The sequence below is a fragment of the Sebastes umbrosus genome, chromosome 6 (genome assembly GCF_015220745.1).
Source record: "Sebastes umbrosus isolate fSebUmb1 chromosome 6, fSebUmb1.pri, whole genome shotgun sequence".
Classification (NCBI taxonomy): Eukaryota; Metazoa; Chordata; class Actinopteri; order Perciformes; family Sebastidae; genus Sebastes; species Sebastes umbrosus.
The window spans coordinates 4,255,009-4,280,927 of record NC_051274.1 but is presented as its reverse complement, the minus strand read 5'-3'; the positions used below and the strand labels follow the sequence as shown (position 1 = coordinate 4,280,927).

Sequence of the window (25,919 nt, the reverse complement as noted above, 5' to 3'; positions counted from 1 at the left end):
TGGGAAGGGAATAAGACCAATCAGCCTTTCCTTTGTGGCAAAAGAGTGTTTGGGTTGAATCCCTCTGCTCCGGAGCTGCTGACCTCCCAGAATCCTGTGGTTTCATCGGCCTGTGTTCCTCTCAGCTTCTTAACCGTCTCAATAGAGATCCAAACTTCCCACATTCCTTCTTCTGTGGCTGCTGACAATGTCTCCTTTTTTTTTTTCTTTTTCCTTGTGTTAATTTCTTCTCTTTCTTCTATTCATCCCTGTGTTTCATCGCCTTCTCCTCGAGGCTTGAGGCTGAACTGACACCATTACTGATCTGAAATAACATGTATTTTGCTTTGCCACACACACACACAGTCTGGCGGAAATTCACTAAAGTTAGGCCGCGCTGACAAAGCGTATGTGTGTGTGGCTACGAGGAACACAAAGCCACAGCAGAGCTACAGCTGCTAATGTAGCACAAACGCGCACACGGTTTGTCGGACACTCGCTAAAGTTACGCCGGGCGACAGAGTATCGTTACGCCGGGCAGTCACACAGCTGAAACCTGCTAAACTAAACGATGATCTACTTTGTTGGTATACAGGCAACCCATGCAGCTCATTATTCTTAAGTAGGCCCACCCTTTTTATTTTTTTAGCACCAGCTTAACAGATTCCATCAATGGCAATTTTAGACTATTTTGAGTGCTCAAGCAGGGAGGGTTTCTGGACAATATTAGTCATTGTTTTGTGTTGGTAATTGATTTCCAGTCATAATTATATACATACCAAAAATGTGCGATAAATTACGATTACATATTCTAATCGATTGACAGCCCTAATAACTGTTTTCATTCATGTATAATCACCTGAAACTAAGAATTGTTGACTTTTCGTTCGCTTAGAACTAGCCCTTCATATCTACATAAAGAGCAGGTCCTATTCACGGTAGTGGCTAGAAGGGAGCCTGCAAACTGGGAAAACTTTCACGAGATTGTTAAGGTTAGGCATTGATCTTGAATGGTTAAGGTTAGGATAGGTCGTCGGGCAGCGAGTCTCGCGAGAGTTTTTGAAAGTTTTTTGCAGATCTCAGATCAGATTTCACAGTTTGCAGGCTCCCTTCTAGACACGTCCCCTCTTCACAGAGTCCGCCATGTCTCGCACCGCCATGCTTCAACAGTAGCCCAGAACGGACAAACCAAACACCGGCTCTAGAGAGAGCCTTCCACGTTTTTAAGTTACCTGAAGTCCACCGTAGTTCTCCGACATGCTTGAAAAGAAGAGAGGGGTGAGCGGAGGAGTCATCAGTTGGTTGCAACCTGCAACCTCACCACTAGATGTCACTAAATCCTACACTCTGGACCTTTAACTTGTGTGTAGGGGGGAAAACAACAGCATTTTAACTTCATCTATTCTACACACAATAATTCACTCTTGTGATATGTTTGGTATTTGAGGCATTGGTAATGAATCAGAGAAGAGTGGAGAAAAGTTTTGACTGTATCATAAGTGTGTGTGTGTCTGTGTGTGTGTATGTGTGTAGGTATGTGTGTGTATGTGTGTGTGTGTCTCAGGCCCCATTGCCCATTTGGGATGGTCGAGTCCCGTCTATCAAATCCAGTGTGTCAGGGAGCAAATTGGAAATGCCAATTTCACTTTACACTGCTCCGCATCTTATCTCTCCCCATACCCTCATCCCACCACTTAGCTCATGCGTAAATGAATAAGGTCCTCTCGCATGTCTGCTTTCACCTCTCTGACCACTTCTCCTCCTCCTCCTCTTCTTCCTCTCGTCTCTCTCTCTCTCCATCCTACCTCATCTCCTCTCCTCCCCATCCCATTCCTGTCTCCATTTCGTCCGTGCCCATTCAGCTGGAACCCATCTGTTATTTCTCTATGTGTATTTATGAAATATGTCTGTTTTGGTGAATATGGATTTATGCATGCGTGCATGCTCGGGCCTGTATCACTGTCTGCGGTGAACAAGCCGGGGCGAATCACTATGCAAATGAAACGATATCTCACACAATTCCCGATTTGCATTGAATCCATTATAAATCAACAATTTCTCACACGCGCCTCGTCTTTCTGGTCTGTTTCAGTACGACTACGAGGGCAGTGACATCAGTGACCTACCAGTCGACCTCTCCGTGGTGTGGAATGGAAACTTTGTGATTGACAACCCGTTCAACATTCAAGGTAGAACCTCTCCTTTTTCTCTCTCTGTCTTTCTCTCTGTCTGTAAGTCTATTCTTGAGTCACATTTTGGTGGAGCATTGTTGCTTGGCAAAAAAAAAAAAAGATTTGAATGGGCCCCGCTTGTTTATCTGTCTGTAATGATTTTCTGTGAAGCAACAACGTCGTGTGCAGTTTTTTCCCCTTCATGAGAAATCTGTAATTTCATTTTTTGACAGCCATCAGGGAGAAAGGTGAAAGTGTACCATCCGTTTTGGAAAAACACTATTCTTGTCTCAGGGATAAAAGAGAGAGGCAGAAGGGAGTGATTGATGGACGGCGATGATAACAAACAAACATCCAACGGGAGAAATTAATAGGGATGGATGTTAGAGAGGAAGGTAAACAAATGGCGAAAACCAATTGGCAGAAGAAAGGATGAAGGGGAAGAAGGATGGGTGGATGACAGGTTGATAAATGCAGCGTGTAATGGCGCAGGGGGGGTAGATGAGAATAAAGGGATTGATAAAGAAAAACAGAAAGCGACACGGAGGGATGGCATTTATTATTTTTAATCGCTATTTGTGCATGAAGTGGAAAACAATTACCATTTCTAAATTCTTTATCAAGTGTAATATATTGGGTGGTGGAGGCTAATGATTTTAGACGTCCCATTACACAAGATAATATAAGTCTTGCTCTCAAGTGTGTCATACAGTGTTTTGCTCTGAATTTGCATGTCTGGAGTCAGATTAACTCGCCCGTCCTACTGTAGTCTCTTCTCTTTTTTTCTGTTCTGTTCAGTCTTTAGATGACGCACGCGCACGTGTTAATCTCACATCCTTTGTGTTCTATCTGACCTCATTTTGATAAATGTCAGACGTGCGGTTCTTTTTGCAGATTGCTTGGAAAATTAGTTGCTTATCGGTCATGACCCGATTCTTCTGCCTGTGTTATTCTGTTTCAAATATGCTCCTTTAATATTGTCAGTCTGTCTGTGCCGAAAGGTCCTGTCTGGGGGATTAAACGTCCTGAGTTTAGCGTGTGATGCCTCAACTAAACATATAGTCACATTTCTGTGCAATCAAGTAGATGGACTGTCATTTTGAACGATGATTTTTCCCAATCAGATAAGTCAACTGAGCAATACAGGCCTATATTTGTATTTATCAGTACTATGTCAGCATTTATTTTGTGAGTCAAGTAATTCTGCACATCATTTAAGATTATTAGATTAGATTATGTTACGGAACAAAATTTGTAAGTATCATTAATGTTTGTTTGCCACGGACCTTATTTTCTGCTATAATCCAAAACCCAATGGAACAATCCCATTGGCTTTTTGTCGAAGGAACCCAGTGTGATGCTACCTTCTGAGTTGGCCTACAAAAATATGACTTTTCATTTATAGCGCCATCATCAGGTCAGACTTTTTAGACCAATACTTTGGTTTATAACCAAAAACCAGCATTACCATCAGCCTCAACTGTACATATAAAATATTATATAAATATTAGCATGTTATTAGCATGTTATTAGCATGCTAATATTTATATATAAGACATCAGAATGTTAATGTTGTTATCGTGAGTGAAACGTCCTACTGTATTCAATTTAATTCAAACTTTATTTCGGACTCACAAGATCCAACTCATTATCCCGTACACATCATTGTGTACTTTTTGATCTGTTCTCCTGGTCTTCATTAAGCCAAAGGAGACAGCAACATTGGTATATTTTTATTTACAAAGCCAAACTAGGCAAACTCCCTTCATATCTGTGTAATCTCCTATCACTCACCGACAGCTATTATAACTTTCGCTCCACTAGATGGCTGCTCTACCGGGTACCGAGGATTTGCTCGGAACTTGGTAGAGCAGCTTTCTCCTATTTTGCGCCCTGGTCATGGAACAACCTTCAGAACACACTACAGCTTAATGATTTTGTCTCCCTGGGAGAGTTCAAAGCTCTGATAAAAAAAACTGTGTAACTGAAGAGTGCAATTGCTATTCCTAAACTGGATTTTGTATTATGTATCTGTTGTCTTTTGTCTGTTTTAAAATGCTTCATTGTATAATTTTTGGAACTTTGTAATGGCGTGCCATCTTGGCCAGGTCTCCCTCTAAAAAGAGATTTTAATCTCAAGGGACCTCCTGGTTAAATAAAGGTTAAATAAGAATAAATAAAATAAAAAAAGAGGGTCCATAATAGTCTCGGGTTGAAATGAAGCAATGACTGACCTCATAGAAGATATAACTTTTTTGGATCAATTATTGATTATAGGTCCAACCAACAGTCAGCTTAGAGAAAATAGATCTGCCAATTTGATATTTTAAAAAATGGCTTAAAATATTTAACATAAAGGTGAATCAAGTGGCCTCGGTGCCTTTACTTCACTTGTTGCTATCGGATATTTCCCACCATTCGGTTCAAAGTATTAGAAATATGGCATTTTTTTTTTTTATTTAAATCTCCTGGATCAGTAGTGTTAAACATGGACTAAGGGTGCGTTTCGGCAGTTCAGAAGCTTGTACCAAAAAGCAGGATTTTAGTGGTCTGGATAGCTTTGAATTAGGGCTGTCAGTCGATTAAAATATTTAATCGCGATTAATCACAAATTAATCATACATTTTTATCTGTTCAAAATGTACCTTAAAGGGAGATTTGTCAAGTATTTAATACTCTTATCAACATGGGAGTGGGCAAATATGCTGCTTTATTCAAATGTATGTATATATTTATTATTGGAAATCAATTAACAACACAAAACAATGACAAATATTGTCCAGAAACCCTCACAGGTACTGCATTTAGCAAAACAAATATGTATCTCAAATCATAACATGTCAAACTGCAGCCCAACAGGCAACAACAGCTGTCAGTGTGTCAGTGTGCTGACCATGGATGTATTAAAAGAACTGGATACAGCGTTGGAGGTGGGGTCCCGTTCATTCCTATGAGAGTTGCTCATTGGTGCATGAAGCCTAAATGGCTCGACTTCCGTCTGGAAAAGTACCCGGATCTTGACGGAGTAGCGTCCGAGATGATTGGTCACATGACTCGGTCAAGAGTCATGCCATCATGTCATGTACTAGTCATCCTCCTGGATTGGTCTCTCTCACTAGTGAGTCAAAATTTTAAAGATCATTCAAATTTTTAAAGAACATAATTACAACTTTCATTTTTTTGGTGTCATCACGGCTTGCGCTCCTGCCTCGGACTGGGTCTCACTCACATGAATGGAGAAAGGAAAATAACTCTGGTTTCAGCTATTAGTGCGTTTTACAACTTTAAAACTTAAAGATTTAAATAAGGACTATCAGAGTGTTCGTACTGGGGATTTGATTCACCTAAAAAATGATCCGGTGAGTTACAGACGTCTCTTTCTCAATGTAAGTCTATGGGAAAAAGTCTTTTTGGGCCCAATGGCATCACGTGACGGACACTGAAGTTGTAGTACCGCCGTTTGGCCACTACGAAAGTCGGAATCGACGACCGGCGTTCTTCCTGGGGGCTTGGTGCTGACTTGACTATGACTTCCCCCCGAACTGCATGTGATTATCGTAAAGTGGGCATGTCTGTAAAGGGGAGACTCGTGGGTACCCATAGAACCCATTTACATTCACATATCTGGATGTCAGAGGTCAAGGGATCCCTTATGAAAATGGCCACGCCTGTTTTTCCTCGCCAAAATTTAGCATAAGTTCGGAGCGTTATTTAACCTCCTTCGTGACAAGCTGAGCCCGCTCAACCTAAAAAATCACAAGTTGCGTCAATGGGTTAAAGAAATTAGTGGCGTTAAAACAAATTATCGTGTTATTATCGCGTTAACTTTGACAGTCCTACTTTGAATAAAAGTGATAACAGGGCTTTTGACATTAGTCCATGCTCCAGATATGAGTTATCCAGCTAACTCTTGAAACGGACCCCCGGGGGATGCGAGCGCTTTGCACATAACAGCAAATGGTGTCGGGAGTTTGGGAGTGTGAAATCCAACGATCTTAGAGGCGCTGTGTGTGAACTTGACAAGTGTGTTCCTGTTGTTTGGACTATGAGTAAGCAGCGCTTGCTTCTGTTCCTCACAACAAAACAGACTTAAACTGAACCAGCTGGCGAGGCTATGGATGAGTAATCAGTTAGAATCAACAATCCTATCAACCCCCCCCCCATAGATATATTATAGTTATTGTGCTAAAGCTTCACAAAATACCTATTATGATTATGAGTTCAATGCGATGCTTAGTGTTAAAACTCCTTAAAAACATGCATTATAAAACCGTCCACACTCACACAAATCTCATAAAGACCTTCTCCTCCCTCTTTTCTCTCCATCCTCTATTAATCCCTCCCCGCTCCATCCCCGTCTCTTTCTTTCTCAATCCGGAGCTGCATTATCCGTCTGAAGCAGAGCCGCTCGGTGCTGGCCCAGCTTTGCCCCGGTGTAAAGTGGAGATGTTAATGTTAATTAAATCATTCATTTGGTTCAGATTAATTAGCGTCGCGCTACTTTTAAGCTGAGCCGTGGCTAATCAGATTAGGGCCCGAGCAGAGGGCCGAGGCAGGCAGATGGATACATAAGAAGCTCCCTTTGAAGTCCAGCTCGCCGTCTGCCTGCCGAAGAGTAGGAGGAGGAGGAGGAGGAGGAGGAAGAGGAGGAGATTCTTCCATGCTCTGTTGCTTTTTTTTTTTTTTTTTTTTGCTGTTTTTCCACTTCAGTTCATTTCAGATCTGTTTAACTGGTGTGACAGCAAACAAACCTTTTGGCATTGTCGTATAAACTGAGATAATTATAGAGATTAACATTCGACAAATGTAACCAAAACAAAAAATCCATTTACCTGTACTTTTTTCTCTCTCTCGTCTGCATGCGACTTTCTCTCTCCGCTGTTTGTTTGTGCTCGTTTCTCTACTCGCACAGATTCTCTGTTGTCGTCTCTTTTTTCTCTCAACCTCTCCCACTCTCTCTGGCTCTAATCTGTTTCTCTGATTCTCTCGGCCTCGCGGGGCCTCACCATCTTTAAATTCATAACAATTTGTGTTGCTGTTTTGTTAACAAGCACAGCTAAAATTTATCCCCCCTCTCTCTCCTCCCCGCTGCCTTTCATCTCCCCCTCGTCTCCTTTCTCAGGTGTTTGAGGATTTAATTATTTATTTATCTATTTATTTATTCATTTTTTTTTATTTTTTTTTTACTTTTAATGACTTTTTCCACTCGGCAGAGTTGAGGGAATGTTTTTTTTTTTTTTTTTTTTTACACAACAAATTATCAGTTCCCTATTGGCGTTAGAAGACATTACCTGTTGAATTAATTTCTGTAATATCCCTCTAGGTTGCTTGTTAATTTTTTTCTGCCTCTATTTATCTGTGGAAGCAGTTATTTTCTCAACGTCACCGCCTCATAGTGGTAATAATCACCTACCGTAGGTTTTTAGGCGGTTAACATTCATTTATGCTGTTCCTTCCTCTCTGTCTCTCTCGAGCTCACAGACACAAACTCCTGATTACTTTTTTTGGACTTTTTTCTTGCCACTCTTGCTTTCTTTCAAATTAACAACTTACAGAACTTTCTGTTCATCAGAATAATATTTCTCAAGCAGTATACGAAAGGTAACTTTCGTACAATAAAGCAACACTAGTTCATGCATTTAGCATGTAGTAAAATCATTTTTTCCCCAAAAGTTATTTTTTGTTTTGTCTCCTTTTCTTCCCTCCGTAAATGAGCATGAGTTCAATAAAGAAAGCATCAAAAATAAAGAAATACAGCCAGCAGCCAGTTAGCTTAGCTTAGCATAACGACAGGAAATGGAGAAACATCTAGCCTGGCTCGGTCCAAAGGTAAAAAATAGTTATTTTTCGCTCCCAGTCATTTTAAACAAGGTAAAATGAAATTCAAGTTATTTTTGGGGTGCTAACAAATTAAGCTAAAATGTTACAAGTACAGTAGTATAGGCTAGATATCAATTAACCTTTGAGTGAAGGCCGAACACCCAAACATTGTGTCTCAGCTTTTCAAATTAAAACTACAGAAACACATGGGCTGTATTCGAAACCGCATACTGCATACTACTGAGGAGCACAGTATGCAGTATACAGTACATACTGCATACTGCGTTCCTGAGTAGTATGCAGTATGTGACAGTTAAAGTAATGTATTTAGCAGTATGCTAGACGAGGTTAAGCCTTTAAACCAGCTCTTAAAGCACAGGACAAAAAAACAAACTTGTACCACTATTACAATATTATCAAAAAATACAACTTTGATTTTGTTGTTTATGTTCTGCTTGTTTACTTTATAAGATACTGCAGGTTTAAACTATTTATTCTAACACTTCATAATGAAGTCCGACAAACAGGATCATCAACGAGGAGAGACGGGAAATATAAAACATTGATCCACAACATTTACTTTACTCAAACTGCTTTTTCAGTTACAGCAACAAAAAAAAAACTGGACTGATCTCCCTCCAGATATTAGAGAAATGCTAAAATAGTGTCATGTTGTCTCAACAGGAATCTCTCTGCCCCGTCAGAAGCTGCTCTTTCCCTCGCGACTCTGCTGCTCTGCAGCCGCTCTGTGAGCGTCACTGGCCGTCTCTCCAGCGAGCTACGCCCGCGGGCGATTGTGGAGCTTTTTAACTCCAAAAAGGCAGATAAACACAGGTTCCTGTTAATTTATAATGGACATCTGTGTTGTGATATTTAAACAAACTATCCGTCAACAAGGAAATAAAAGCCTCTCGTCTACGAGACCGGAGTGAGCTCCAGCAGCTCATAGCGGTCTCTGAGCGTGACTACCCGGCTTGCTGGCAGCGACCCGGGCAGGCACTAGCTGGCTGTCACGGTATTCTGTGGAGCTTCTAAACTCCGACAACGGTGGAACAAATGTTCGATTCGCCATCTAACTTCGTAAAACTGCCGATATTAATAATCTACACAGTTGATTTCTCGCCTGAAAAACTTTCAGAAGTGAATTTAGTGTTGAAATAGCTACAAAAAACGTAAAAAACGAGCAGCTTTTGGCTGCTGTTTTTGTAACCGTAGCCTGTACTGTTCCAGCGCTTTGCATTGTGGGATACAGTAGGTGAGGTAGACTGGTCTGATGCATACTGGAGAATTTTTCCAAATCAGTACGTCATCCGGGTATTTTTGGCATACTGGAGATTTTGCTTTTGTGCTCATACTGCATACTACATACTACATTTTGGCCAAATCAGTACGTACTACTAGTATAGTATGTGGTTTCGAATACAGCCATGGTGGAGGGAATAATGCTAGCTAGTTAGCGGAGCAGGTACTAGCCCAGAAATGTGACAGTTGTAGCAAGCATGTGGAAGCAGGTTCAGTTCAACCTCACACAGTGCAAAGTAAGAAACAAGAGAGCTACCGTCCCACTCCACCTGAGTTAGCCTCTGCTCCGCTAGCTGACAGGTTTCATGTATTTTCTCATAGAGGGATTCTTTCATAACTCTTTCTGAAAAGCTACATAATGAAATAATGCTAAAAGAAACTTTCTATGAGTTGAACAGGGGTGTGTGACGTTCTCTGTGATATCATGTCTCTTAATGCGTTCTAGTGCTCTTGCTGCTAACTGAAAAAATACTGGTGCTAAATTAGCTAGCTAGTTAGCTAGTCTTTACACACTGTTTTTGTAAGCTAGCATGCTAATCTTCCAACATCATAAATGCTATGGCCATACATAAGGGAATGTCACTGCCATATTTTTTTATTTCTAATTTTAGTACTTAGCCTACTAGGCATGCACCAATACCACTTTTTTAAGATCGAGTACAAGTACAAGTTCTTACATTTGGGTACACGCCGATACCGAGTACCAATACGAGTACTACTCTGTGCCAAAAGACCCTCGTTAACAGCCAACTGGAAGGTGTGAGCGGCAGGCTGGGGAGTCCCGCATACAAGGCGGTGCGCCGCAACCGGCTCTAGGTCGGCTTGGAAAGCCTCGGGAAGAAGGTGCTTCCCAGGTCCGTGGCCAAAGTGTCACCGGGGTGGACTGTCCTTAGTGCGCCCCAACCGCGTCGTTCCCCCACGGCGGGGCTCGGCCAACGTAAAAAGGGTCTGCGGCGATGCCTGCAACCCACCCGACACGGACCAAGGAGTCTAACGCACGAGCGAGTCAGAAGGTGCAAGCAAAACCCTGTGGCGCAATGAAAATGAGGGCCGGCGCGCGCCGCCTGAGGTGGGATCCCGGCCCTGCGGGGTCGGGCGCATCACCAGCACCCGCACCGTCGCGGAGGTGGAGCGTGAGCGCGTGCGATAGGACCCGAAAGATGGTGACGAGAGGTTAATGTCGCGCTGCCGTAAAGTGGTATCGATGTCGTTGTATCGGAGCTGTTTTGCGAGTACAAGTATGAGTACATGAGCACAGTATCGAACCCGATACCCAATACTGGTATCGGTATTGGTGCATGCCTAGAATTTACTTATATTTCTTACATATATTGTGTTTATATTGTAGCATTATGTACATAATCCACGGTACATACTCCTTTATTTCTATTTTCTTACATGTTTTTATGTTTATACAATATATATCTCCCCGGGGATCAATAAAGTATTTCTGATTCTGATATGTGTTTATACATGTAGGCTATTGATCAGAGTCAACATTAACAGTGAACACGTTAGATAATGGAAAAACTGCTGTTCCCCCAGTGAGTGAGGAATGTTTGTATGACTGCAACTCACATCAAATGTCTCTCTCTCTCTCTCTCTCTCTCTCTCTCTCTCTCTGTCTCTGTCTCTCTCTGTCCCCCGTCCAGCCCACCTGTACAAGTGCAGAGCGCTGCGGGACAGCTGTGGTATGTGCCTGAAGGCTGACCCCAGGTTTGAATGTGGTTGGTGCGTCCAGGACAGGAAGTGCTCCCTCAGGCAGGAATGTACCGGCGGCGGGAATTCCCACCTCCCGCTGCAGCTGGCTGAAGGCGGAGGGTGGATGCACGCCACCTCTGGGAACAGCCGCTGCACCCACCCCAAGATCACTAAGGTAAGTGTGTGTGTGTGTGTGTTTGTTGGTATGGCCACATACATACAGTACATTACACCACCTGTTCAGCATGCACCTGTTCAATATTGAACAGGCTGTGAGAGTGTGTGTATTTGAGAGAATGTACTTTTAGTACTTTTTCTACTGTTTAATGATGAATGGTTGCCAGGTAGACAGAAAGAGAGTGCTGGCTTCTTTTCAGATAAAATAGAGCATGTTCCAATTCACAGAAGAGTCCAACTTTGTAGAGGGGCTCACATGGTGCGGACAGCATTTTTCCTGAGCCACTGCTTGAAACATGGAGCTCTGGGGTTGTTGATTCTTGGCCATGGTCAAACGAAATACAACAACCCAAAACCCAGCCACATAACACATTCATCATTCTCCGAGCTAACATACCTGGAACTTAATCCTGAGGCTAGTGTGGGTCCCATTCAAACATTAAAGGCCTAATCAGTAGTTTTGACCACATAAACTACAGACCATAATTGAATTATGGCCTGTATTGCTTTTTCACTATACAACACCATCAAAAACAATGACTTCTTTAAACTGCTTTAGTTGTTATCTAGTGTCCAATCTACCAATCAGTTTGGAGTGACAGCAGGTTCTAGTCCTGTGTTTAGAATATTCTGTTTTTGGCAGGGCGGTCCTTTGTTTAATATTTAGATCCCAGATTGTGTCTTCAAAAAGTCATTATTTTTCTTTAAGTTTCAATGGCTATTAAATCGTTCAAAATATTTAAATGTGATTAATCATAAATTAATCACACTTTTTTTTTATCTGTTCAAAATGTACCTTCAAGGGAGATTTGTCAAGTATTTAATACTCTTATCAACAGGGGAGTGGGCAAATATGCTTGCTTTATACAAATATATGTATATATTTGTTATCGGAAATCAATTAAAAACACAAAACAATGACAAATATTGTCCAGAAACCCTCACAGGTATTGCATTTAGCATAACAAATATGCTCAAATCATAACATGGAAAAACATTCCATTAGCATCCTGCTCTACTATTTCAATTATTTGCTCTGGCTTGGTATTTGTTTAGAATTTTAATAAATTCTGCAAAATGTAATGTATGAGACATTTTGAAATATAAGTAACCATAACCCCCATAACAATTAAGTTTGTATCACGTCCATGCAATATATATATATATATATATACACAGTATTACTCAACAGTTTCACCATTGGTAGGAAAGAAAAAAAAGCACATCCAACATCCACACTCGGCAACAACCAAAAGAAACTCTTCTAATCAAAAGTCCCTCCAGTGTTACAGTTCTAAAATCACCTGCAAAGAGAAGCAGCGCGGCTTCTTTGAGCGCCACATCATAATCTCGTCGACTCGTGAAGAGTGTAAAGTCACCTGCCGAGATCCAAGGCTGGTAAACCTTGATAGGCCGTTGCGTCAGCTCTCTTTGTCGAAGCCCCCGTGGTCACGAAAGCCCTACGTGTCCTGAACTGAGAGTGCGAGCTGCTCCATTTTAATGTGTTGCTATTAAAACACACTCTTGTTGGGACCTTGTGCCTGCCCTTGGCACAGAAACGGTATTATTACTCACTGTTACATCAAACTGCTACTCTAGAGACAGAGGCACGTAGAGGTTTTGTTTTGTTTGATTCTTTTTTGAACTGTCCTTCTTGTATGTCACTGTCTCTCTGTGCATTGATGTGTTTGGAAGGCTCGGAAATCCAGTGTTGGTCAGACATAGTTTAAGATTCATTCCTATCTGTTTTCTTTCTTTTTCTTTTCATTTGTGGATCTTTTTCTTACCTGCGTTTCCTTAGTCGAAGAAGTAAGAAAAACAGGCTTTCTCAATCCTCAGCTGTTATAAAATCAGGATCAGAACAAACATTATTGTCCAACAAAAGGCAATTTATTCCATAGCATGTATAAAATCTGTGAATAGGATGAGATATTTACGCTCGATTCCAGCTCAAATGAACATTTAATGGTTCAGATGATTATCTTGATAGTAATGGTGTAATCTGTGTCACTTGGTTTAATCTTTTCTCATTTGTTTTAAAGGGATTTATTACACATATAAATCATTGCGCATTTGCGTGTGGCTACGCTGTTCAGACTTAGACTCCAACACAAACTACACAGAAGCAACAAAACCGCAAAGTTACAACTAGTGAAGCCCGTCTGTTAAACAGTGTTGGGCGCGGTCGGAGGACGCGGGGGAGACCGTAGCTTTGGTCTCCAGGACCGGAGTCTCTGCTGTACTCTGCTCCTCTGCTCCTCTGCCTGCCTTCACTCACACACCACTCTCGTTCTCGCTCTTTCGCTCCACTCTCACGTGCATGCGCGCACACTGCACACTGCAGAAGAGTTAGTTTAGCTCTGAGAATATCTAGTGAATGTACAGTGGACATTTGTGCAGAAATAACTGCTGCAGCTCCTCCAGACCAACAGAGGTTTCCCGTGTCTTGTGAAGTGACGGGGCTCCGCAGCAAGTAATGTTATCGTCTCCGACCAAATCTCCGCCAACACTAGCCAACACTAGGATCAGCATTGATTCATGGAGAGACCTTCGTCTGGTCAGCTAACATTACTGCCAAGCAGCTGAAATATAGAGTGATATTGTGGTTTTAGCTGACGTGTGTCGCCTCACTGTGTTGAGCGATGCTCGTTCATGTCTATGTAGAGCGAGCACAAGCGCGAGCAACAGGACGCTGACTTTTGTTGACAGAGGTGTTGCTGTTAACAAGCAATTTCTGATTCTTACATCTTTCTTTCTTTATTAATATTTATTGCATGTTCAAATTGCACCAACTTCGACACTGCATGTCCTTGGGTCCCCAGTAATACTCCTGCCAAGTGGGAACTCGATCAGATGGACAGTTGTCGAGATATGTGAAGGACATACCCACATATACATATATACAGCACATACAGAGACAGAGAGATTCTTTGCTTTATGACTTAGTTAGATAAGTTGGTCTGGATAAAAGAGTTACCTAAATTTGATGAGAAAATTATGTAACTATTAATGTGATGGCGAAGAAGGCAGACATGAAAGGCAGGTTTCGGAAGTTCTTCTGGTTTGATTCCTACACAACTTGTGTACGTGCATGTGTCTGGGTGTGAGAAGGAGAAGGGAGAGTATAAGAGTGATGTGTTTTTATATAGAACAAGTACAGGTAGACTGGGAGTAATAACTGTCTAAAGAGCTTTGAAAGTAAAAAGTGAAAGACATCTTGATATCAATAGCAGATGTCTCTACTCTCTTGATTCATGGATTAATTTTGCCCTGTTTAGGTTATATTACCTTCCAGGAGGATTTAATTTATCAAGTAGAGCAGCCATTATGAGATATAATATACAGTACAGTACATGTTCTATTCACTGATCAGGCATTCTGTAGACTTGAACAGGCTAATTAAAACAATTAAAGGAAAGAAGGTACATCAGTTATTTTAAAACCACCCGATGATTATGTAATTATGTGATGCTTACATTTCCCAGCAGAACTGATTATGTGAACAGACCATAAATTGGCCATACAGCACCAACTGCACGTTAGACCATCAGAGGTTAAGCTATTTCATTAACCCCTTAACACCCAGCTAGCATGCTGTCATGCTAGCTTGTCAGGAAGGAGGCTTAAAAACGCTGTTACGGTAAATTTTGGCGAGGAAAACCTGGCATGGCCATTTTCAAAGGAGTCCCTTAACCTCAAGATATCTGAATGAAAATGGGTTTAGCCCAAAAAAAGTATTCGACAGTTACGCAGAAAAAAAAGATGTAATTAGATTACTGATACATTTTGCAAAAATGGGGATTACTAGCAGGATTACAATTTTAAAATACATTTTAAAGTAAAGAAAAATGTATCGCCATGCACATCTGCACACATTACAACACTTCACGACACAAGTCTTATACACAATGGCCTCTAACGTTGGTGGAAAAAATGCTTTCACTGGGTGGAAATTTTGCCATTATTTTGTATGTAAAGCAGAAACGGCATCAACATCACAGTGCAGTTCAAGTTATCACAAAGCAGGATGGTTTGCACACTTTACAGTGCATCAAGATTATTAATTTTGCCGTGATGCATTCCAGCGTGAAAAGACGGTTTAGTGGGAAATGAGTGAATCCTTCAATATTTCTGGTCCACCAAACATAATACAGGACAAAACTGGGAAATTTGCATGTAGGTTGATTTAATTCAATTTAATTTATATGGATGCTGCTGCTGCTCCAAGTTAAAATCCAGCAAATGATTTGAGTCCTTGGATGATGACAGCATTTTCACAGCTAGAAGGTATAACTTGCACTGTACTGTGATTGTTCACTGTGTTGTTGCGCTTTTCTGCTTTACATACAATATAATGGAAAAAATTCAGCATTTTTCTCTTGTCTTTATTTGCATATTTGGTATTGAGGTAATCAAGAAGTAACAGAAAGTAAATTTACCTTACCTTAATATTGTGATACTTTGATTAGGTTACTGACTAAATTCGTAATTATCAGATTACATTTTTAAAGTACCCCTCCCAACCCTATTAATCACATAGGTATCACTGGCAGTAACCCCAAATGGAAAACAAGAGCCCACCAGCAGTACATTAAAACAGCCTGAGTCCATCCTGTTGAAAACAAGAACCCTTTAATAACGTCTCCAAACACCCAAAATCCACTTTTGAGAAATTTATATTCCCAATTTAGCATTCCCAGGTTTTACACACACACATTTGAACATCATAACTATAGATTATTTATAGATTATCTGTTTGAGGCAGTGTTCCCCAGAAAGAAAGAAAAGGCCCATTGCAAATTGAGTTTCCCGTACTTCCCGTTCATTAGACTGCCTTAGCAGACTTCCCAAACTATTTTCTGACCACATGAACAACTTTCCCAGTATTTAACAGCTGCTCTACTTCCATGGCTCATGTGCTATTGGTTACCGCTCAGACCACAGCAAGGTTCCCCTGTTACAGCACGCACACACACATAATGCGTGTACAGGCTAGATGACAGACTACTAGGAAACCACTGCTATATTGTCGATGATTTGATGTGGCTATTATGTGGTTAGGACTGCAATATAAAGGCCACACCACCACGGAGCGACGCCATAGTACTTTACCTCCCGTGGATTCCTGGTCAGTGGTATTCAAAAGAAGTGGCCACAAAAATATGCCAAAGATGAAAAGATTAATTGGACTTATTGCTACCTCCAAAGCTTTGAACCCCAATGGACGACATTAATATAAAGCCAGACTTCCTCTCCAGCTCTGAGGGGTTTCAGAATTGGGAAACAGTGGACATGGTGGAGGGAACTCCTTTTTTTTTCTTTATCCATCTTTGCATAGACAACATGCATTCTCAATTTGACTGGGGTTTTATGCCAACTGTGCTGGTTAATGCAGATTTGATGTTTACGTAAAATGATGTCAGATCAGCCGGATATATAGAGGCAAAGTCCCGCCCCTTCTGGCAGACCCCATGGGACCTTATTTCTGACACGAATATGTTCGGTAGTCAACGGAGAGAGACAAATATTTTTTGGATCCAGTTTGAATTGCGCCATGAATCACACATATGATGTTTCTCAATTTAAAACATAATCTTTCAAGTCAAGAAAGTCTCAGTCTGTCGTAGGTTTGTCGTAGTATCATTTAGTTTTGTGTGAAACCGCTCAGTGAACTACATCTCTCGTCTCCCACAACATACATCACCAACACTAGCTAGCTAGCTAACTAAGCCATGACTGCGCACAAATGAAACGTTATCTTACCTGATGTGTTTTATCCAGCGACTCCTGGACTTTTTATCAGTCGGTAAGTGAAACAACGAGCGAGACCCGTTGATTGTAGCTTCATCGAGAGAGACACCACTTACGCGACTCTTGGGTGCGTGGTCTTTCTAATTACGTATTTTCACAGTCTTTTGCCTGGTTTAGACTACACGATATCAGCCCGATTATAGCCCGCCACGGCCGTCGTAGGGTGTCTACTCGGATCGGGAACAATAAATGACTGTCATGTGCAAAAATCAATCATTTTATGTTGTGTAGTGTATCATAGTACACAACAACCAACGCCACGTCTGGGACGCATCACGACGTCCCGACAGAAATTCTAGCATGTTTGATTTTTTTTTTTTTGCTTTCCACGACGTGTTCCGTCACAGCCGTGAATTTGACCGGCTGACGTACACAGCTATAAACAGAAGCACATGGCTACTTATTATGCAGAATGATGTCATCGGACCTTCCCGGCGCAACTGCTGCCGGACCTCGCAGTAAGATATTCAATCTAGGTTGTGCCGGAGTAAAAAACACCACCGCCGTTGCGTCTTTGCGCATGGAGCCTCCCGTTGGCGCCCGTTTTCGCCTCGTGGGCCCCTTTACATGGTCATGCTGTATATTAAGACGACGGTGCCGGGAGACAGTGTATTGTCGGAACAGGGAACCGACGTGTAGTCTGTCATGTGTCGCGGCCGAGTCACAACAATAATTTATGATTCTCAATCGTCTAATCTGACATAGTGACCATCGTAAGCGTCAAAAATATTTGGTAGTCTGATCCTGGCATTATACTTCAACACTTTTACAACAAACTACGACCTTCATGACTTGCAGAATTATGTTTTGAATTGACAAATATATGTGTAAATATGCCACTCGCCATTCAGATTTATTCCGAAATAAGGTCCCATGGTGGTCCACCGGAAGGACTTCGCCTCTCTTTATATAGTGAGTCATTGGCGATTGGTTGGAGCTACATCAAAGCCTCCCACCAAAACAACACAGCTAAGAAGGAATGTAACGTGAGACGGAGTAGTAACAAATTTGCCATTCAGTCTGAATAACAGGCTCACTGATCAGCTCCAGGCTTCAGTGGTTAGCGGCCAGTAGCTGGCATAGATCGTGTTATACTAGAATGACTCCACAAGCATTTGTGGTCCTCATGTCAGTTGAGTTCTGGGTCAGTTTGGCTGCTCATGAGGAACAATTATATGTGCTATCCTTCTGAAATACATCCTAAGTCTTGTTAGTTAGTGCTTGAATGTGGTTGTGTTGTATCAGATCACTATCCTCCCTAAACCGCCTGAGGTCCGTTTTCCAGCGTTCAGGGCGTCTTGTTCTTTACATTCCCCCAGAGAGTGGTGGTTGTGTGCTTGAATGTGGTAGTGTTGTGTCAAATCATAGCAACATGAGTCTAAAGCTGCTTTGAGGTCCCATTTCCACACTGTGGCGTCTGCTGCATGCCCACAGGCTCAGCCAGCACTGGTTATCTTGTTATGTGATGCCATACTTGTATACTTCCAAGAGTTTCTGAGGTTCCAATGGAAACCCACTCTCAGATAGACACTCACAGAAATAACATAATGGTATACAAACCAATAGCTAGGAGGTGTAGCGGCCTGGCTCCATGTTCTGCACCACAACGATCATGTTTCAGATACATAGCTAGAGATCATGCTGTGGCTTCTTAGAGGCAATGTTATTGCTTGCTTAAGTCTCCTTGTTCCGTGAAGTATTTAAAGAATCTGCATTTGGTCGGCAGCGCCCAGCGCTTCCATTTACTTCTCGGTGCTTCCCCCATCTCAAAGAGTTCCATCATGATCCCGCTGATGGACGCATATGGAAGCAGTTTGCACAAAAGATGCCCCAGCAATCCCAACCAGGGATGTCAGAAGAAACCGATACTTCGATGCCAAAATTCTGAAAACACGACGGTACTCGTTTTTCTACAGTACCACAGGGGACGATAGATACAGTAAACTCACTATCGACGCGTCCAGGAGACGCACCTTATTTTTTACCTGATAATGCTACATTATGAACAACAAATCTATGTTGAAATCAGCAGTACAAGAGCTAGTTAACGTTAGCTGTTAGCAACCCGGTAAGCAGCACAGTCCCACATAGCGCTAACAGTTAATGTCAACTGGAAGTGCTAAATTATGGCCGTGTTCACACCTGGTATTAACATGCGTCCTCAGTGATCCGATCACAAGTGGACAGCTTTAAGTACGTCTGTTCACACCTGGCATTAAAATGCGTCTCCACATGCGTCTTCAGTGGCCACTTGTGATCCGATCTCACTTCCCCGCCCCATATGCAAATAAACACGTAGTAAACACACGGCTGATACAGCAGCAGTTGTGACATAATATTACATGAATGTCAGTAGTAATATCCTACATATTCGTGAATTCTGGTACATTGTATTAACATCAAAATAAAAGGTTATTGTACCGGCGGTCCCCGGGGACCCCCGCGCTGCCGTTACCGGCATCGCTGCTTTTGCCAGCCAAGGGCGGGGTACAGCGCGGGCAGTCGGGTGTCAGCTCGGCGCAAAGCAGCGAAACAAAAACACTGACACATCTCCGACAGTATGATAATAATGCACTTTGCGTGCCTAGTCTACATACAGTAGAGCACAGAGGCCATTTCCATGCTGACAAGCGCCCGTGTCTGCCTGTTTATTCACCTGAGGGGCACGGTGATCCCGCTGATCCCAGCTGGACATCAGATGAGCAGGCGGTCCTTAATGTGGCCCAGGACGCATTCGCTTACACACTGCTAAAAGAATGTGGTCATATGTGGCCCAGACCACCTCTGAATGTGGTCTAGAAGATCCGATCTCAATGCGTCTTCAATGCGTCTTGAGTGCGTTCACACCTGTACTTAAAGCTGTCCACTTGTGATCCGATCAGTGAGGACGCATGTTAATACCAGGTGTGAACAGGGCCTATGATGCGTTTTGGCTCTATTCAGTAAAATTGAGTATTAAAATGAATATTGGGTGAAGGGGCAGTTCTAACAGTATTGTGATGTGTTCAAATAATCTAGCAAAAACTTGAATAAAACTAGTTTTTTGAAGGAGATGTTTTCACAGCAATATAAAATATATAATAGAGTTTTACTGTTTAACTTCACAATGGTATCTGTATTGAGAATTGTTGTATTTCACTGGATTTGGTATCGACTACTAAGCTTCTGGTATTATGACATCCCTAATCACAGCCTCACCTGTCTTTTCACAAATATGGGTAAGGAGTGGCCGATGGTCACTAAAAAAGGCTAGTTTAGTTGAGTAACAGATTCAGTAAGTTTGCTATCACTATTCTGGACATTTAATGTTAACTACAGTTTACAATTCCAGTATAGCTTTCATCTAAAGTCTCCTACGGGACCAGGTAAACCTATTACTGGGAAAACATCCCCAGTTAAATGAAATGTGCTCCCTTCAAACTGTTCTAATATGCATAACATGCCCTGAGGCATTTCCACCACAGCCTGGTGACTATTGTGTGTGTTAATGGTGCGATAGTGTGTGTTCCCATAATTTTCATTGCGTCCCTTTTTCAGATGATGATGGTAATCCCTTTTAACAGCACTCTTCTTTCTCTGTTGCCTGTCTGTCTGTGGCTCTGCCAGTGTTTATATCCCAGGGCTTGGTGGCTAGCTGATATTGTGTTTTGTGGCATCATAGCTTCATTCTTCCAAAACCATCTGAAGCCCCATTTCCACACCCTGACATCTGTTGTCCATATCGTACCCTAGAGCTAGATGGCTACTCGCTCTGGTCAGTGTTTACCAGCTATTGTGTTTGTGGAACCGAAGTGCTGAGGCTCTACTGGCGCCTGAGGTTCCAACGTGAGTCAACTTCCAAATAGTAGGCAGCATTATCCCCGGCCCAGACTGCTCTCGCTCTCTCCTTCTCCCTCTTGGTTTCTTAATTCAGTTCACTGCAGTTAGTATGTTGTTTTATAGATCATTTGTAAGGTATTCATTTCAAACCCCAACACTCCCATACATTCAGACGTTACTAGGAATTAGGGCTGCAATTGATTCAATATTTAATTGTGATTAATCACATGATTTTCCATAGTTAATTGTGATTAATCGCAAATTAATCACACATTTTGTATCTGTTCAAAATGTACCTTAAAGGGAGATTTATCAAGTATTTAATACTCCTATCAACATGGGAATGGGCAAATATGTTTGTTTTATGCAAATGTATGTATATATTTAATATTGGAAATTAATTAACAACACAAAACAATGTCAAATATTGTTCAGAAACCCTCACAGGTACTGCATTTAGCATGAAAATATGCTCAAATCATAACATGGCAAACTGCAGCCCAACAGGCAACAACAGCTGTCAGTGTGTCAGTGTGCTGACTTGACTATGACTTGCCCCAAACTGCATGTGATTATCGTCTGTAAAGGGGAGACTCGTGGGTACCCATAGAACCCTTTTTCATTCACATATCTGGAAGTCAGAGGTCAAGGGACCCCTTTGAAAATGGCCATGCCAGTTTTTCCTCGCCAAAATTTAGCATAAGTTTGGACCGTTATTTAACCTCCTTCCCGACAAGCTAGTATGACATAGTTGATACCGATGGATTCTTTAGGTTTTGTAGTTTTACGCGACGTCAGTATCTTCACTGCCCGCTACAACCTAAAAATTGCCAGTTGCGTTAATGTGTTAAATAAATTAGTGGCATTATAATGAATTTTTATTATCGCGTTAACTTTGACAGCCCTAGCAGGAATATTAGATTCAGTTCAAACTCTTTCTCTTGAACACATGACTGATATTGCCTGTCGGTCTGTCTTTGTGTAGTTAACGTCTGTTGTAGCATGGTGCTGCCAAAGGTATTATGTTTTTGCTCTTAACATGCAGGAGCTTCCAAAATGTGGTTTATCTGGCAGTCTGTCATACTATTATTAAAGGTTTAGCTCATTTCAAAGAATCATTTGATCTATTCATTTTGAATAGATTAATTATCCATGTGTATTTATCAATGAAATTATAGCAGCTTTTAGATTATTCTGATGGCATGCTTTTCTGTTTGTAGAAATACAAGATGGTTAAAATTTCTTTTGATACTACCGCTGTGAGTTGTCATAGTTGGAAATATTCAAATTCTTAAGTTTTAAAATCTTTTTATTAGGACTGTCAAAGTTAACGCGATAACAACGTGTTAACGCCACTAATTTCATTAACGCAACCGATATTTCGGTTTATTTCGAGGTATTTAGTAGACTCAGTTTTAGAGCTAGAGTGAAGATACTGGCATCATATGGAAATATAAACCCTTAATAATCCATTGGTACCAACCATGTCACACTAGCTTGTCGGGAAGGAGGTTAAATAACGCTCCAATTTATTCTAAATTTTGGTGAGGAAAAACTGGCATGGCCATTTTCAAAGGGGTCCCTTGACCTCTGACCTCAAGATATGTGAATGAAAATGGGTTCTATGGATCCGTCTATGGGTCCTATATATATATTTGCATAAAGCAAGCATATTATCCCATGCACTCCCATGTGAACAAGAGTATTACATAAAAATTGTGCTATTAATTTGCGATTAATCAAAATAATCATGGACAATCATGCTATTAAATATTTTAATCGATTGACAGCCCTACTTTTCATGTCATTCTCTGAGTTTGTTACTACTGGCTTTCAGGCAAAGCTTTTAATTTGTACATTTATATTTTCAATTTTCCATTTTTATTACCTACATTTCCCCTTTATCGTTTCCAATTGTCATTTTCATTTTAATCTCTTACGTTTAAGCTTTTAATTTGATCATTTTTCCTTTAGATTTTTTCATTTTCCGTTCCAATTTTCTGCTTTAATTTTCTCAATTTTCCCTTTTAATTGTGTTTCTGTGGAAAAATGATTCTCCATATGTTTGGCAATGCAGTAGACCGAAGGTTTCATATGCAAACCCCGGACCATCTGCTTACCTTTTTTTCAATGAGTAGGGCTCTTCCCATTTTTCAGTGACTACAGATGAAGTGCCCTTGAGCAAGGCATTTCACCTCCAGCTGCTCCGGTGGTGCTGTTCATTAGCCAACAGTGTAGCTGTTGGTTGCCAAAGCAGAGTGCGGGGGTTTGGATCTCAGCTGACTTTGATAAAAGTATAGAGTTAAACCTCATGTGTCTGGCAAGACGAATCATTCATTCCCCCAAACTAGTCCACACTGTCGAAATCACCCATTTGTCAAGGTCTGTTGTCTGTGGTGTAATAATAGCGCTATGCCTCCGTACTGTCGGCGCCCGAGTTTGCATTTCCACACCGCGCTGTCTGCTCAGCCAAGCAGTGCAGGAGAACAGGGCAATGGACAGATTACACATAATTACCTCATGATGCTTGTTAGGGATTAGGTTTTGTGTGTGCATGTCCGTGCTGCGGGGTGTGTGTGTGTGTGTGTGTGTGTGTGTGTGTGTGTGCGTGCGTGTGCCGTCCATCAGTCACCATATTTGTTTTGTCACACCACACCTGTCCCCGTTACGCGCCATAATCTGGCTAGATAAATCACATTATGGTTCGGGCGGCGCGACTGAGCGTTACACCGCCGCTGCCCCGCCGGCGGAGCCAAGCCGGCGTAATAAGTTTCAATTAAACCTCCCAAGATGATGCCTTTGGTCGGTGCCCGTTTGGTTCGCTCTCTCTTTATCTCATTTTCAGTGTTTTTCAAAGCCAAGAGGGTGATTTTTCTTCATTAAATCTTAAATCACCTGATATAGGCAATTCTGTACAGTGTGTGTTTGTGTGGGTTGGTGGCTGTGGGATTTTATGCGTGTATATGCCTGCGTGTGTGTTTGCGTGGGGCTGTCCGTGCTATGTCATGTTTGAGGACCATTTTCAGACATTAAACTAGTTGAACGGGGGCAGCATATGAAACTGTGAATACATTCTGTGTCCTTAATGTGTGTGTGAGTATATTAGCATACTGAGACAGCTTTGCCTCTTTTTTCCTTCATCTTCACCTTTACATCTCCCTGCTCTTATGTCTCTTTTCTTCTGTTCTTCTGTCTCCTTCTCTCCTCCTTCCTCCATCCATCCTGACCCCCGTCCTCCATCCTCTTGTCGGTCCAGTTGTTCCCTGAGACGGGGCCTCGCCAAGGGGGAACCAGGGTGACCATCCTGGGGGAGAACCTGGGTCTGCAGTTCAGAGACATCCAGATGGGCGTCCGACTGGGCAAGGTACCCTGCGTGCCTATCGAGGAGGAGTACGTGAGCGCAGAGAGGTAAGTTAAAGGAACAGAGGACTCGCTCACCAGCATTCAAGCACACACACTAAAGATACGTCTCAATTTGGATACTTCCATTAGTACACTTCTATGTAGTACATTGTGTACACTATGTACTTACTTGCATAGTGCGTGAATTTTTGCAGGGTGGGCTATCGCTGCTGTTAGCACTAGCTAGCTAGCAGCTTTATTGTTTGTGGTAACAAGTCATTACAGACTGCTAAATGAACCCAATAAACAAAACTGATGGCTTCTATCCGACAACAGTAAAGCTGGAGTAGGCAGATTGGAGTAAATATATATATTTTTTAAATTATAAAATGGTCACTATATCCTGACAGTGGTGCATATCTGAAAAAAAAACATGTGCCTGTGTCCTCCGGTGTTCCTAATGGCAACTGCAAGATTTAACAAACAGGAGGAAAACAACCAATCAGAGTCGAGCTGGAACCTTGCCTTCTCTGAGCAGCTGTCAATCACTCGCAAACTCCGATCAAACGGTCAAACTAGGCAGCGCTGATCAAATATGAATCAATATTCTGTTACTGTAATGCCTATTTCTCATCTCAAATGTTTTCAGAAACATCTTGTAGTGTGCTGTTTAGCTGTAAAATTAGAAAGTTTGTGACCCGGCAGCCATGTTGAGAACAGATGAGGAATTACCAAGCACCGCCCACCAGCCGGAGCAAACTTTCTCATTTTACAGCTAAACAGTACACTACAAGATGTTTCTGAAAAACATTATAGGCCTTACAGTAACAGAATATTAATTCATATTTGGTCAGCGCTGCCTAGTTTGATCGTTTGATCGTTTGATCGTGGCTTGCAAGTTATTGACAGCTGCCGCCGTTGAATGAACAGCCAATAGGAACGCTCTCTCTCTCTCTGAAATGACCTGTGATTGGCCAAAGTCTCCCGTCACGGGCTAGATTTTCTAAAGCATGAAATCAGAGCCATGAGGAGGTGCAGAAGTTTATTTTTTTTCTCGGAACACTTGAATTACAATGTGCTGAAAGGTTGTTATGGAATTTTATCCCAGTGACTTGAAAAATATTCTGCCTACTGCCACTTTAACTTACCTTTGTATAGTGGGGTGTTCATCGGAGCAACAGCTACTGGTACCTCCCCTTCTGCTCCGTAGCCAAGATGGCGACCGTTGAGAACTTGTCCAGTGTTCCACACTCAACTTTTTGACCGTTATGAGTAATACCATCCGGGTAACTCATAGTGCACTGCATTTTGCCATATTTGTCAGCGTGTAAATACAGAAGTGCCCAAATTGAGAGACAGCACAATACTACTATTACACATCCACATGCACAGAAAGACGTTCACAGACTGAGATAATGGCACGGAAACACAGACGAATGCACTGACACACACAGGCAGCAGTTGTCTGCCTCACAAACACACACACTCACTGATCTGAGGACACACTCCCCGAAGACAGCGGCAACCAGTACCTCTCTCATCCTGACCAATCAAATGAAAAATGTCAACCAGAACACGTTTTTTTGTGTAGGTGTCCATGCAGACTCATTCAGCAGCTGAACAGATAGCGATATTAGGTTTTGTGTGTGTGTGTGTAAATTCCATCTGTTGTTCCCCTCCATTACTCCCTACATATGCTCTTTCCTTTATTTTTCTCATCCTGACATTTACTCGTCTGCAGGGTCCTACACGGCTGAGGAATTGAGTTCACGCAGATCAAACAATCCCTCTGTAGTG

At 41.8% G+C, this 25,919-nt stretch overlaps 1 protein-coding gene and 1 long non-coding RNA gene across 2 annotated transcripts in view; one reads left to right on the top strand and one right to left on the bottom strand.

Annotated features, from left to right (window-relative positions):
• LOC119490163 (plexin-A1-like) overlaps nucleotides 1-25,919 on the top strand; it is a 361,229-nt gene that overhangs the window by 257,238 nt on the left and 78,072 nt on the right. Inside the window, 3 exon segments of the mRNA XM_037773385.1 lie at nucleotides 2,072-2,168; nucleotides 10,925-11,148; nucleotides 24,037-24,188. Coding sequence (XP_037629313.1) covers nucleotides 2,072-2,168; nucleotides 10,925-11,148; nucleotides 24,037-24,188 — 473 coding nt within the window.
• LOC119490164 overlaps nucleotides 1-25,919 on the bottom strand; it is a 31,251-nt gene that overhangs the window by 3,964 nt on the left and 1,368 nt on the right. Inside the window, exon 2 of the long non-coding RNA XR_005207344.1 lies at nucleotides 23,928-24,157. This is a non-coding gene — a long non-coding RNA (uncharacterized LOC119490164). The remainder of the gene's footprint in view (nucleotides 1-23,927; nucleotides 24,158-25,919) is intronic.